The following is a 12,862-nucleotide window of genomic DNA, read 5'->3' on the forward strand; positions in this document are numbered from 1 at the left end:
ATTTAAATTAATATATAAAATAATTTTATAATTATCCATCAATTTAAATTTATAAAACGAAACATCAAATAATTTTTAAATTTTTAAAAAATTTATAAATTTAATCTATATATTATAAAACCTTTTAATTTGAAATGTCTTTATAAGCATGGAATATTTTCGATCTAAAAACATCATTTATATCAAAATTACAAATATATATATATATATATATATATATGAGATCAAATTATTTTAAGAATAACTTTTAATAAAAAAATTTCATTTAATAACTCAAAAAAGTTAGACAAATATATATAAAAAAACAGAAATACATATTCTATTAAAAAACACAAGCGCTTTATATGAAAAAGAAAAAAAAAAGTTTAAACAGACACACCCAATCCCCTCAGAAAAACTATCACACTTCTATTTTAAGGATATAAATACCAAATACATGCTAAAAAGTAAAAAAATGATTGTTACAACTGATTTGAGCGCACAAAAGTAATTAACCATTGATTAATAAAGCTATAGTCTAGAACTATCGACATCGAATAAATTCATCAAATTCAGTATCATATCCGAGGCGGATACAATTCCCATAGTCCCACAGTTGTGTCTTCCGATGCAGAGGCCATAAGTTTACAATCAGACGAATAGGTTACAGCATTGCACTGCAAGATAGGCATGTCACAGAAAAAGCATGTTAACTATATTAAGAAATGTCACAAAAAGAAATTGTCGTTTTTCATGTTATCTTCGTGCGTGTTTGGTTTTGATTAGTTTTGATTTATGAACTTGATTTTTCTTTCTCTTTTCACGTTTACAATCAAATTTACGTGGAAGCTTGACTTTTTTCTTCTTGTTAACGTGAATTTTCACATCCAAAATCGGAAACAAACACACGCTTCAGTTACATCTTCAGACTGCATTAGATATAATATAATAGAAAACAGTGACTTACCGTGCCATGGTGATACTTTAAAATAGCTAAAGCATTTCCTTTGCGATAATCATATATCCTCAACCTACGAATAGCATACCAGATTTAAACAGCAGCCATTGAATAAGGTGTCATGTTCGAACTTGGTTTATAAAAAAAACAAAAAAAAAAAACCTCTAGCTGGAAGAGTTAATCCCACCAAGTTATCCTCTCCTGATGGATGGATACCAGCCAGGGACGGATCCACCTTGGTAGAAGTGGAGACAAATGCCTCTCACTAAATTGATTTTTTATATCAATTGTTTTCTATATATATAAATATATTATAATAAAATATACTATTTATCATGTTAAAAATTAAGTATTTCATTACTTGGTGTTTTATGTTATAAAATAAAGTTAAAATCAATATATTATTTTTAAAGTATATTTTTTTTTAAAAAAAATACATGAATGTAATTTGCTAATTTAATTTTTCTTAAAATTAAATAGATGTAAATTATCAAATGTATATGAGATTTGTTAAAATAAATATTTTTTAAAAAGAATATATTAGTAAGTTATGGCCGTGATATTTTTTAAAATGTACCTAAATGTAACTTGTTAACTTACTCTTTTTAAAAACAACAAATAATTGTGAATAAACAAACTTATATGTGCGTACACGATGTGTCATGTTAATTATAATTAAGTAAATTTAATCAAAAGATGATGCTTTATCCAAGTTCATATTATACTTTTTTTAAAAAGACAATTTAAATATGAGAAATGAATGATTAAATGATTGTTTTGTTACTTATAAAGAAAAATAATTTTAAAGATGTTAAAATTCAGAAAATCATTCAATATTTTTAAAATATAAAATTTAGTAAAGAACAATTAAAATATATATTTTATTCCAAAAAATATAAAATTATATGTTTATTATTACAAATTTGTATATGAATATCGTTCCACTACTTAAAATTTATGAGTTCGACACTCTTACTAGTGGTGTAGACTAAAAATGGACCACATTGAGATTTATACTAAAAACTTGTTACCAGGACCCTTATATTTAATGGAGTTGAATAATATCAATTCCAGTTTAGGATTCAGCTCTGGCTCACTCCAAATCAACAATCATAATCAATCCTTATATTACATTTGAGTCTTTATTCTTGAGTAAGAACGCTCCTAATTTACTCTCAATGTGTGCCACAAGACTTCTTCGTCAGGTATCTTACATTATGTCCTTTACATTTTTTTCTTCTTCTCAAATATTATTACATAGATTTAAATCCTAATTTCAATTTGAATTCTAAATTTTGCACACTAGATCAAAATAACAATTTAAACATGTATGATATGACTTGATTCATATAATTTATTTACTTGATTTAAACATCAATTTCAAAAGTCGTATCTTTTTTAACAGTGAAGATTTCTATTATATTCCTTTATTAAGATAAGTTATTTTGTCATTGTTTAACAATGGTAATTTTTATCCCAGATTTTACTTTTATTTTTAAATTATACCTAAATTTTAAAATACTTGTGCACTGTACGAGAAATTTTATAGTTTATATATAGGAATTTCTTCAACTGATATAGCACACAAAGCATGTGTCTGTCATATAGATAGGATAGTGCAACCTAGAATATGAACATCTTATCATGAATTATGATCTGTGAGTCACTAAAAAAGAACTGATTCTTTTCCTTTTCTCAATAGGGGGAAGTTTTGATAAAATGAAGACAAGTCAAACGTTAAATTACCCCTGGGAGGTTTCCCTAAGCATGTTTAGAAAAGAGGGAGGGGAGGGGTTAATGCATTTAAAAACCTGTGGTCCCAGCCAGCAGTTGCAGCAATTTTTCCATCAGGCCGAATTGAGGTGCCCGAGATGCCAGGTCGCTCCAAACTGATTTCTTTCTTGATCACACACGTACCCTTTAGTCATCAACATGATATACACGAGAATAAGTATAAATAAGCTGAAAAGGGGTGTAGATAACATTAAGCTGCAGACTGAAAAGCCAGCATAAGAAAATTTTCTGTTGAAAATAATCATGAAATACAACTAAAGCAAACTGTCATTTCCTGTTCCCATACCCTGCTTTATAGCTATTCTGTTAGTCATACCAACCAAGTGGAACAGCAAATCCATATTATATTATTCAAGACGTGTTAACACTATCTAGGTTGTTACTTGCTAAATATATCTTGATCCTTGTTTTTATTCATACAAATTAAGCATGTTTGTACGTGGAAAACAACCTCTAATCAACTGAATGATTTAACATTCACGTGGGAAGCCAGTAGTCTCCCATTTATCTTCATATCTGTAATCACTAGGGCTGGTCCAAAGGTAAAACTACTAAAAAGTGTAAGTTTTAAGCACACAAATAAAAGATTATTTACTAATCGTTTTTATTATAAAAAAAAGGGTCTCATATGTTGACGAAAAGTCTCGTATGTAATAAAAAGACTTGATATAAAAAAATGGGTAACATTTTTTATTATTATTTACACTTTCTAAATCCTAAGCCTAAACAATAAAAGAACAACTTTTAGGAGCAAGAGATGTTTCAGTGGAAGAAGAGAATAAAAAAAAATGGAAGTTACCGAGGAATGATCCAAGCTGTACATGACAATTTTGTCATCCGCAGCTCCTGAGATACCCCCTTTGCAAGATCCGTCAATACAGATGCTAAGAACTACAAAAGTGATCAGTTATTAACTAAATTTTATTAAAAAAACATAAAAAAGAAATCTAAGGATGCTAAATTCCGTACCTGGCTCAGAATGGAATTTTACAGAAGTTACTGGAACTCCAGGATTTCGTACATCCCACCAAAGCATGGAACCATCCTCATATCTAGATTGGAATATAGAATGAGACGGAAGTCAATACCTTAATCTTAGAATCCTATTTATATTACTAAATACTAATTAGGTAAAGTACCCTTACTACAAGTACAAGCTCAAGATCACTAAATTAAACAAATAAAGGAAAAAAATTAAGATATTAATATTCCGTAACACTCCCTCAAGCTGAAGCTTTATTACAAGTATCAAACCTGCAAACATAACAAGAATAACACTAGCCCATCTGTCCAATCAACTTAGGCAACTAGTGCTCTCCCTGAATCACAAAAGCTTAAATTTAGTACAGAACTCAGCAATCTTCACAAGAAAATTGAGACAAATCCAAACAGCCAGAAAGAAGAGAAGGCACGCCATTTTAATAGTGAGCTATCACCAAGAGAAGAGAAACTCAGCATTCCATACACAGGACAAAGAAGAAGATGAAGAAAGGCAATGCTGAACCACCTAATATTGAAGAGGAGAAACTAGGAATAGGATGACACCGGCTCTGAAACCTGTCACACCCTAGTTCACATTTTCTATCTGGCTGAAACCACAAGAAACTACGACAGCTGCTGTTGGACCTGCAACTACGTTGGTGATAGAACCCACAAAAGAAGAATAATGGGAAATAAAGCCAACTTTAGCTAGTAATGGGCAAAGTAGCTAGAGTTGTCAATAGTAATTAGTTACAAAATTGATTTATGAGCGAGCTTAAATAATAAAAAGAAAAAAATGGGGAATAGAAGCGGAGGCATTCAGAATCGTAGTAATGGCAAACAGAAACAGAGCAGTCTCAGTTTGAGAAAGGGGCAACCCTTTGTGAAGGGAAAACCCTTGGAAAAAGGAAGGAGATTTCTGTTGAGATTTCAGTCTCCAATAGCATATTCGTTCTTGTTTATTCTATCTTCAAATCTAGTTTGTCATTTTGTAATACTTGGTCACACCTTTCTAGTTGACTATAAGTCTATAACACTCTAGTTGCTAGAAACACCGTCTACAGCACTCTTGGCTTTACATGGGAGAAAAGGCGGAAGAATGACATGCAACACTCCTGCCGCAGACACTATCCAGGGCACACTTGACCATGCATATAGAGAGGAGAAGAAATTGCTTGAACACCAGATTTGATAGCCACAGCTAGAAGATAGTCATAGAACACACCAAAGAGCAACACACCAAAGCCCCAATCTCCCTGAAACACCAAAAAACCCTATCATGCTATAGCATTAACAGAAAACAATACTTCAATCACAAATCTTGATCCTACTAACAACCTAGAAACTTTAACAAGCCTCACCAAATTTTCAGCCTGGTAGTAACTTTAAGCTCTCACAATTTTTTTTATCACCTACAACAGTAACCTCCTAACAGAATGCACTGCCATAATCCAGTTGTTCTAGCCACACATGAAACATCTGAGACCAGAGAATCCCCAAACAACACCATACCCTCCAAAGCCTACAAACATAAAATCAAGGTTTTTATCATCTTCACAAGCAATAGCCACCACACAATCACCAAAAGGGTCCATATATATCACATCAAGTACCAAATCACCATCCTCATCCCACCATACACTTCCACCACAGGGGCACTGTATCACAGCAAATACTCATCTTCATTCACATGGTAACACCATGGCACATCAACACTATCAAACTTCCACCATGCTACGGCACACAGAACCACCTCTTCAATATGGAAAGACAATGATTTCCCACATCAGAAAGCACACCAAACAGTGCCAAAACACAAGCCAGGTAAGTTTGAAACAACCTCACCAGCAATGAAAACCACTCATCACCATACACACCCCTTTGTGCAAAAAAGCAAAAACAATAACCACCCTCAACAACAATTGCTCACTGGTTGCCAGACCAACGTGTCACCTGCAACCACTAGCCAACTGCAAGATTGTTCAAACAGTAGCCTCAGGGGTGGCAGCACTAAGAATGTGAAATGTCTGGATGCTGTTATGTCCTTTTTTTTCCCCTCTCCTTTTAAATAGTCTTAATTTCAAGCTAAGCTGAAAGGAAAGGAGAAGATATAGGAGAAAGATGGCAGAAGGATAAACTCTACACATTGTGGAAGATACGAGTACAACCAAGGTTGTCAATCTCGAGAGTTTACGTAATCTCGTGAAGGCTCCGTAAACTCGTATCGTAAACTCGTAAGAGATTACTCAATAAACAAAATTATAAAAATAATTAAAAATATATAATAATTAAACATTTTAACTTTATATTAAAGAGTAAAATAACAAATTATATTAATAATAAAATAATTTATTAAATATAGCAAGATTACACTATTCTAATTTATTTATATATATATATATATATATAAATATTAGATAATTTATAATACAAATAATTAACAATATACATATAAAAATAAAAATATAACTATTTATACATTAAATATTTTTAATAATAAAAATTTATAGTAGTTAAATAAAATAAAAAAATTAAGAAAACAAAATATTTAAGGTCTTATATTAAATTTTGTATTACTTAAAATATTATCTAAATTATAATAATAATAATTAATAATTAATAAAGAGAGGTTACTTTCTAAAAAAAATAATGAAGTAAAAACCCTCTTAACCAAATCAAAACAAAAAATAAAACTTGGCCCATTTGGCCCATATTCCAACCCTAATTATTTTTCCTGCAATGCAACCCTTCCTCAAGCCGTCGCCGCTGCCTTCCCTCTTAGAAGAAGACAGATCTGCAGATGCCGGGGAAGACAGAGCCACTGTCAGAGAGGATAGATCGGCGGAGATTCGTCGGAGAGGAGAGGAGACTCGCGGAGGTGTCGCGCGGAGAGGAAAGGAGACGCGCGGAGGTGTCGCGCGAAGGAGGTGAGGCGCGAAGGAGGAGAGCCGTGGAAGAGGCGCTGCGGAGGTCTGGAGTGGAGAGGAGAGTAGGAGAGGTCTGGTCTGGAGTGAAAGTGCCCTAACACACAACACAAAACGTGCGTTTTGTGTGTGGAAAAAAAAAACGGTGATCTCTTAATATCGGAGGTAGTCTCGCGAGTTTACACGAGTTTACCCGAGTTCACCGAGATCGCTCCGAGTTCACTAAAAAACGAGTTTACCTCCGAGTTGTACAGGTAAGCTCTTGTAAACTCGTAAACTACGAGTTTACGAGTTGTCACTAGAGATTGACAACCATGAGTACAACTATTGTAGAATTAAAAGTTTAGTGTTAGGAAAGAGAGAAAAGAGAAAAAGAAAGTTCAAACCTTTAAATAATAAACTGAATATAATTGATTGATGTAATACAACCTTAATACTCCTATTTATATAACTAATTACTTATTAGTGTTATTAGAACAAGCCCGTCTGACTATAAGACATAACTTCATCAAGAAAGATATTCTAAGATAATCCAAACACACTTCTAATATTCTAAAGTATGTATGAGAACCATACCAGGTGAGGGGTTTTATTACGAGTTAGAGGAACAAATCTTGACCATTGGATAAACACAAACAGTCAAGAGAACAACAAGTTTGTAGTGATTATGTGACCACCTGAGTAACTTGTAATATTGGCCATCCATGTGATATTTAATGGGTAACATTGGTTCATCTCACTTTTCGTAATAAGATAGTGCTCCCACCTGACATACCCTCCATAAGAGATCAAAAGGAACATCAGATATTGACCATTCAATCTCATAAGGATGGCCAATATTACTAGCTAAGTGGGTTGCATGACCTCTCACAAAAGACAGTTAAGATTTTCTCCCCTCACTCTCCCATAATGAGACACCCGTTTCACTTGATTATCTTTACATACACATACCAGTGTGAGAGCGAGAGGGAAGGAGGAAGAAGGAAGAAGGAAAAAGAATATACCCAGCCAGGACATGAAAAAATCCTTGTGATTCAGATGGTAAAAACAATTGAAGTGCCATGCACATCCCTGACAAGAAACAGTTGCAGTAATTCAGTAAACGTATTTTTATAAATTATAATCAATAAAATGTTGAAAAGAAAAAAATAAGGAGGATGTTGAAGTGCATTAATGTAGAAAAAAATGTAAAGCATAAAAGCACCATGTAACCTGAGAAATGAGAATTTCAAAAATTGATGGTAGAAGCTGAATCTCAATACAGACCAGAAACAAATATCTACCTTTGTTACAAGCACTCAAAGAGTTACTAGGATTGCTTGAAGGGAGTCTTAAAAATTTTTCAGCTGACTTGAGATCCCAAATTTCAACCTTCAAAAATGATAGAACTAATGAGCAAAGGGGTCTGTAATTTAGCAATGAACTATATTTAAAAAGATAAATATAACTTCTACATTAGAAAGGCATGCCTACCTCTGAAGAGTTTTCCCCTGACAAAGCCACATATTGTAGCCCTTCATTATACAAATTTTCTGTGAATACAATGAGATTTCATCAATCTCACTTGTAAAACATAAAGTATCTCTCAGTAATATAGAGTAAAAACATTTTATTTTAAGAACATAAAAGGAAACAATAAAGATCTGTAATATGAGGAATTTGGTCCATCATGGCAGCATCTCCAAAGTGCAATTGTATGTGCAGCCTTTTAAAAATAAGTTAGAAGACTCAGAGAAGACTTCATTAAAAAGGAAATTAGATAATGAAATTATTAAATTTCAAATTTCTATTATCATCCAGATCAGCAAAAGTGTACTAAGTGCATGTTTTATTGGGATTAATTTTGGAAAATTAATTGTGTTTCTCTTAAAGCTAATAAAAATAATATTATTTTATTTTTTAAAATAAGTTGAACCAAACACTGTATAAGTCTGAAAATTCTAGGATGATGTCAACCCATATTATTTGATGTAAAATAAGAGAAATAATAACAGTAGCAATAATAAATATGTTCAAATTTCTCCTTAAATATATTTTTTTCAGTAAATTTTGCAATTGTACTGTCATTAACAATAAATTATTCAGAAAAGGATAAACCGAGATACGCCTACTGATGCTTAAGAACATGACAGTTACACAAAAGACAAAAACAACACTAATTAGTTCATAAATTCTGTCATTCCAAAAACACCATGCAAACACAACAATACTACCTAATCCATTATTTTTAAGTTAGTATTGAAATCACCACAGTTCACTGATGCCAAGTTATTCTAATATTTTAAAATATAGAATAATTCAGAATCCAGAATGGTTAAACTGTCACAAGTTAAAAAAATTCTTAAACATCAACAATTTCAAACTAGAACATACAAACCTCCAAAGCTTTCAGAACAACTTTGATTGGTGTAAGCCTCTTTGTTAACCTCCGGAATATTTCTATCAGACAATCCTCCTAGCTCTGTTCTGTTGCAATCTTTTAATGCTTTGCATTCTTTAGACCAGACAGAACGACTCTTCACCGTGGAAAACTTGCAAAAGTGGTAAGTGTTTGTCTTGATTGTAAGTGATGGAATCCTGGGTTCAGGGGTGAAGATCAACAGAAAGAAGATAAAAAGAACATCTCTGTAGCTTGTATCACAAAAACACAAGCTATCCTTACATAACTAGAAAAGGATGAGATGTTTGTAGAAGTAGAAGAAGTAAATATAAATCTGTACCTGGACAAACCAGCATCATCAAATTCCCAAACTTTCACAGTTCCATCCCTACCCTGGCTACATGCATAAAAAATATAAATGAATATCAATAAAGCAAAGTTATACTAAGATGCTAAAATAGAAAAGGGAAGACTAGGTAGAAAAGGATGCACCTAATAAATTTGTTGGTTCCGAGGGAAGAACTACTGGCAACAGCAACAATACCATGTGAGGCACTGTGTAACCTGCAATATAAAATAAATTTTCATCATGGATCTTAATCTCTGAAAATCAATGATATTCTTCACAAATACGAATGATAGTAAAAAAATGTAGATCTAAGCACCATGCAGATGACACTGTTCGATGCTGAAGGGTATCCCACATCCGCACTTCACCATCAGCAGAACTGCATGCGAGAAGAGCATGACGTGACTCAATATTAAGTGAAACTAATTGTACAAGCAACCAACTAAAACAGGGAGTTTCAATGGTACCCTAATGGGCATGGTACCCAGGGGTTGTCAAGCATTTATTGAACGCATATTTTACAGTAAATGTTAAAATTTCTTATAAAAATAACTAGCAGCCAATGAAACGCTTGATGGATACCAATCTACCATAACCAGGGAAAAAAATGTGTAGCGGAGTAATGCCCATGAAACCAAAAAGGACAGAAACATTTGCAGTGAATACCTGGAGAATAATATTGGCTTACAGTGATGAAAAGAAACGTCTGTGACTGAAGCTCGATGACCCCGTAGCACAGCCACGGGATCAGGTGGTGGTCTTCTGCTCATTCTTTGCACTTCTTTACAGTCCACTTGGAGAAACTGAACTGAAAAAATAGTCTTTCCTAAATTTTTATTTTCCTTGGCTGTCACCCAACTATTCGTTTTATTCTGTTCAAAATTGGGACTTGGTAGAATTCATATGCTCTTGTCTTCCTTCGTTCTTTACTCCTTCAATGGGGCAACTCATGAAGATCTCCCTCCTAGTACCCATTGAGTCAAAATCAATATTTTAAACTCCACACAATCACTGATTCTGAATTAGTTGAACCACATAAATTCAAAACATTTCACTTTCAAAATACTATTTCACAAAGTACAACTTGAAAATAAACGGCACATTCACATTCAAAACACAAATTCATAAGTCCAAAATAGATATAATCAACAAAAGCTGGATCAGTTTTTCCCTTACTATTCTTTTAGGGAGTTGATGCCTATCGGTGTTTAAGCAGAAAATTACATTTAATTCTTGAGCTTCTCATATCAAAAGAAATATATATATCTATATCTATATATATATATATATATATATATATATATATATATATATATATATATATATATATATATATATTTATTTATTTATTTATTTATTTTATTTTTTTTATCCATAGAAATTACAATAATTATGTACATTCTATAACAACCTCCTCCACTATGCTGAACCTAGTGGCTCTAAAAGAAAAAATGCTTTTGAGCAAAATAAAACAAGACAAGAATAAGATGGCAATTAGCAGATGATAAAATAGCTCCAAATTCTAAAGTCGATTAGCCTTTCTAAAATCCAAACAACTTGAAACATGAATTGGCATCAGCAAGACAGCATTTTTTATTGACATATATTTTAATCCTCCAATAACCACAGCAAACAGAGAATAGAAAAGCTACAATCCTCATGCCAAGCCACAAGATTGCAAACACGAATTTGCAATTGTTAAAAGAAAGAAAAGAGTGGAGCATATACCTGGTCGGACAGTAGGGGATTAGAAGAAACAAAGAAGCAACGACCAAAAATCAAGTGTTGAATACTTCAATTAGAGGCTGCAACTCGTGCTAGAAATTGCCATAACAAGCAACTAAATCAACGAACAGAACTTGAACTCAAAGTCTCACTCAAAACAGTCATAGAAATTAAGTAGCCATCACAATTGAACGTTAGGAAACACTGCAGAGAAGTGAGAATTGATAAAAATGGGCTGTGTTCATGGATATTGCTATTCGCACTCGCATATTAGGGCACTGTAGAGGCGTCGAGATAGCCCAAACCACTCAACCCTAACAGATGTAACCCACAACTAGGAAGCCCACAAGGTCATTAAAATTTCAAAGAAAAACAAAAGCACCTCTTAAACGTCGGGCCATATGCATTCCATAAAGTGAACCGGAATGTGTTATGAGGGTAACAGTTACACATATGGTTATATATATATATATATATATATATATATATATATATATATATATATATATATATATATATATATATATATATATATATATATATAATTTTATCCTTTATTTATAAGAAGTTATTATATAATCGAATAAATTAAAAAATCTTAAAAAATAGAAACGAAAACAGTTATTTAAAAATGTTTTTTCTTTATTAATAATTACAAATGTACAACATTTAAAAATCTATAACTAATAGTTATAAAATCCATATGGTCATGATACATGTTAGAACACAGAGTGCAAAGAAGAGAAAGGAGAAAGAAACAAAATAAGTTAAAAATTAATATATTGAGAATATGAATGTATAAAAGGATTACATCATGTCCAAGGACGGAGCCAAGGGGGGACCTACGGGTGCCACGGCCCCCCCAACAATTTTAATTTTTTTTTATATACATATATATTACTATATGGCACCCCCTATTTTTAATATAAACTCATATGTATAATTAAATGAATAACCCAAATTTATTTTTTTATTCAACTTTTGGACTTCTGGTACGGCCTGCTATGTGGTATCACTTTGGAATTTTTTTTTTTTAAAAAAATGTAGCGCCTCATTTGATCATTCCAATTCTCGGCCCCCCAGTATTGAAATCCTGGCTCCGTCCCTGATCATGTCATTATATTGGGAAAAAAAATTAATAATTCTGTTAATTAACTCTTATACAATTTTATCTCTGATAGATTTTGTGTAAACTTTTTCTATGTATTATTATTTAGTTTACTTTTTGTTTAGCACATCATTTGTTGGTTGTTCTTGATGTTGTTAATTCAGTCCGAAACGAGTTTTTCAGGAGATTTTATTTTGATAGTTGGACTGAGATATGTTTTCATTCTACTTTTTCTTTTATATCTTATTTTTTGTATGTTTATGCATGTGACTTTAATTTTGGAATAATTTAAATTGTTGATGGAATTACTATGATAAGATGTGACATCAAAATTTTAATTAAGGATTATTTTCTGTCATTATTATATTAGAATTTTAGTTTATTTTCTTAAGAAAATATTTTCACATTAATTGTTATTCATCGTAATTGTTTTACTTTCAATCTTGTTATTTGGAGTTGTTATGTAATATCTTTTACCCATAATTTTTTTAATTATTAAATGAAGTGTTAATTTTTATTATTATTTATATTATAATAATTATTCATGAGAAGCAGAAGTAGAAGGTGTTACAAAACTTCTGAATACTAAATAAAATAAATTTGAAACACTTGAATAAATCTGGTAGATATGAAAACTCTTCATAATTAAAATTTTAAAATTAAG

General features: G+C 31.8%; 1 protein-coding gene across 2 annotated transcripts; it reads right to left on the minus strand.

Moving 5' to 3' along the window:
* Positions 1-388: 388 nt before the first annotated feature.
* On the minus strand, positions 389-11,494 carry EMB2757 (Transducin/WD40 repeat-like superfamily protein). 2 transcript variants are annotated; one of them, XM_020381723.3, is made up of 14 exons: positions 11,094-11,491; positions 10,032-10,329; positions 9,682-9,744; positions 9,509-9,580; positions 9,357-9,413; positions 9,014-9,213; positions 8,110-8,168; positions 7,920-8,007; positions 7,641-7,707; positions 3,701-3,783; positions 3,531-3,622; positions 2,749-2,855; positions 947-1,010; positions 389-656 (listed from the first exon to the last, which is right to left on the minus strand). In XM_020381723.3, exons 2-14 carry the CDS (start codon positions 10,133-10,135, stop codon positions 558-560), a joined length of 1,155 nt encoding a protein of 384 aa, XP_020237312.1. In that variant the 5' UTR covers positions 10,136-10,329; positions 11,094-11,491; the 3' UTR covers positions 389-557. The 2 variants fall into 2 exon arrangements, with proteins under 2 accessions (XP_020237312.1, XP_082930081.1); XM_083073955.1 differs by lacking the exon at positions 947-1,010 and having other exon boundaries at positions 11,094-11,494.
* Between the last annotated feature and the right edge of the window lie 1,368 nt (positions 11,495-12,862).

This window comes from Cajanus cajan, chromosome 4, assembly GCF_000230855.2.
Source record: "Cajanus cajan strain Asha chromosome 4, NIPB_CcT2T_4, whole genome shotgun sequence".
NCBI classification, from domain to species: Eukaryota; Viridiplantae; Streptophyta; class Magnoliopsida; order Fabales; family Fabaceae; genus Cajanus; species Cajanus cajan.

Bases quoted from the DNA above. Each gene is read 5' to 3' on its own strand.
- EMB2757 (XM_020381723.3), bottom strand. From the start codon at position 10,135: ATGAGCAGAAGACCACCACCTGATCCCGTGGCTGTGCTACGGGGTCAT. The intron at 9,745-10,031 runs GTATTCACTGCA...TCTCGCATGCAG, and splicing joins AAGCCAATATTATTCTCCAG to TTCTGCTGATGGTGAAGTGC. The intron at 9,214-9,356 runs GTACAGATTTAT...CCCTGAACCCAG, and splicing joins GATGATGCTGGTTTGTCCAG to GATTCCATCACTTACAATCA.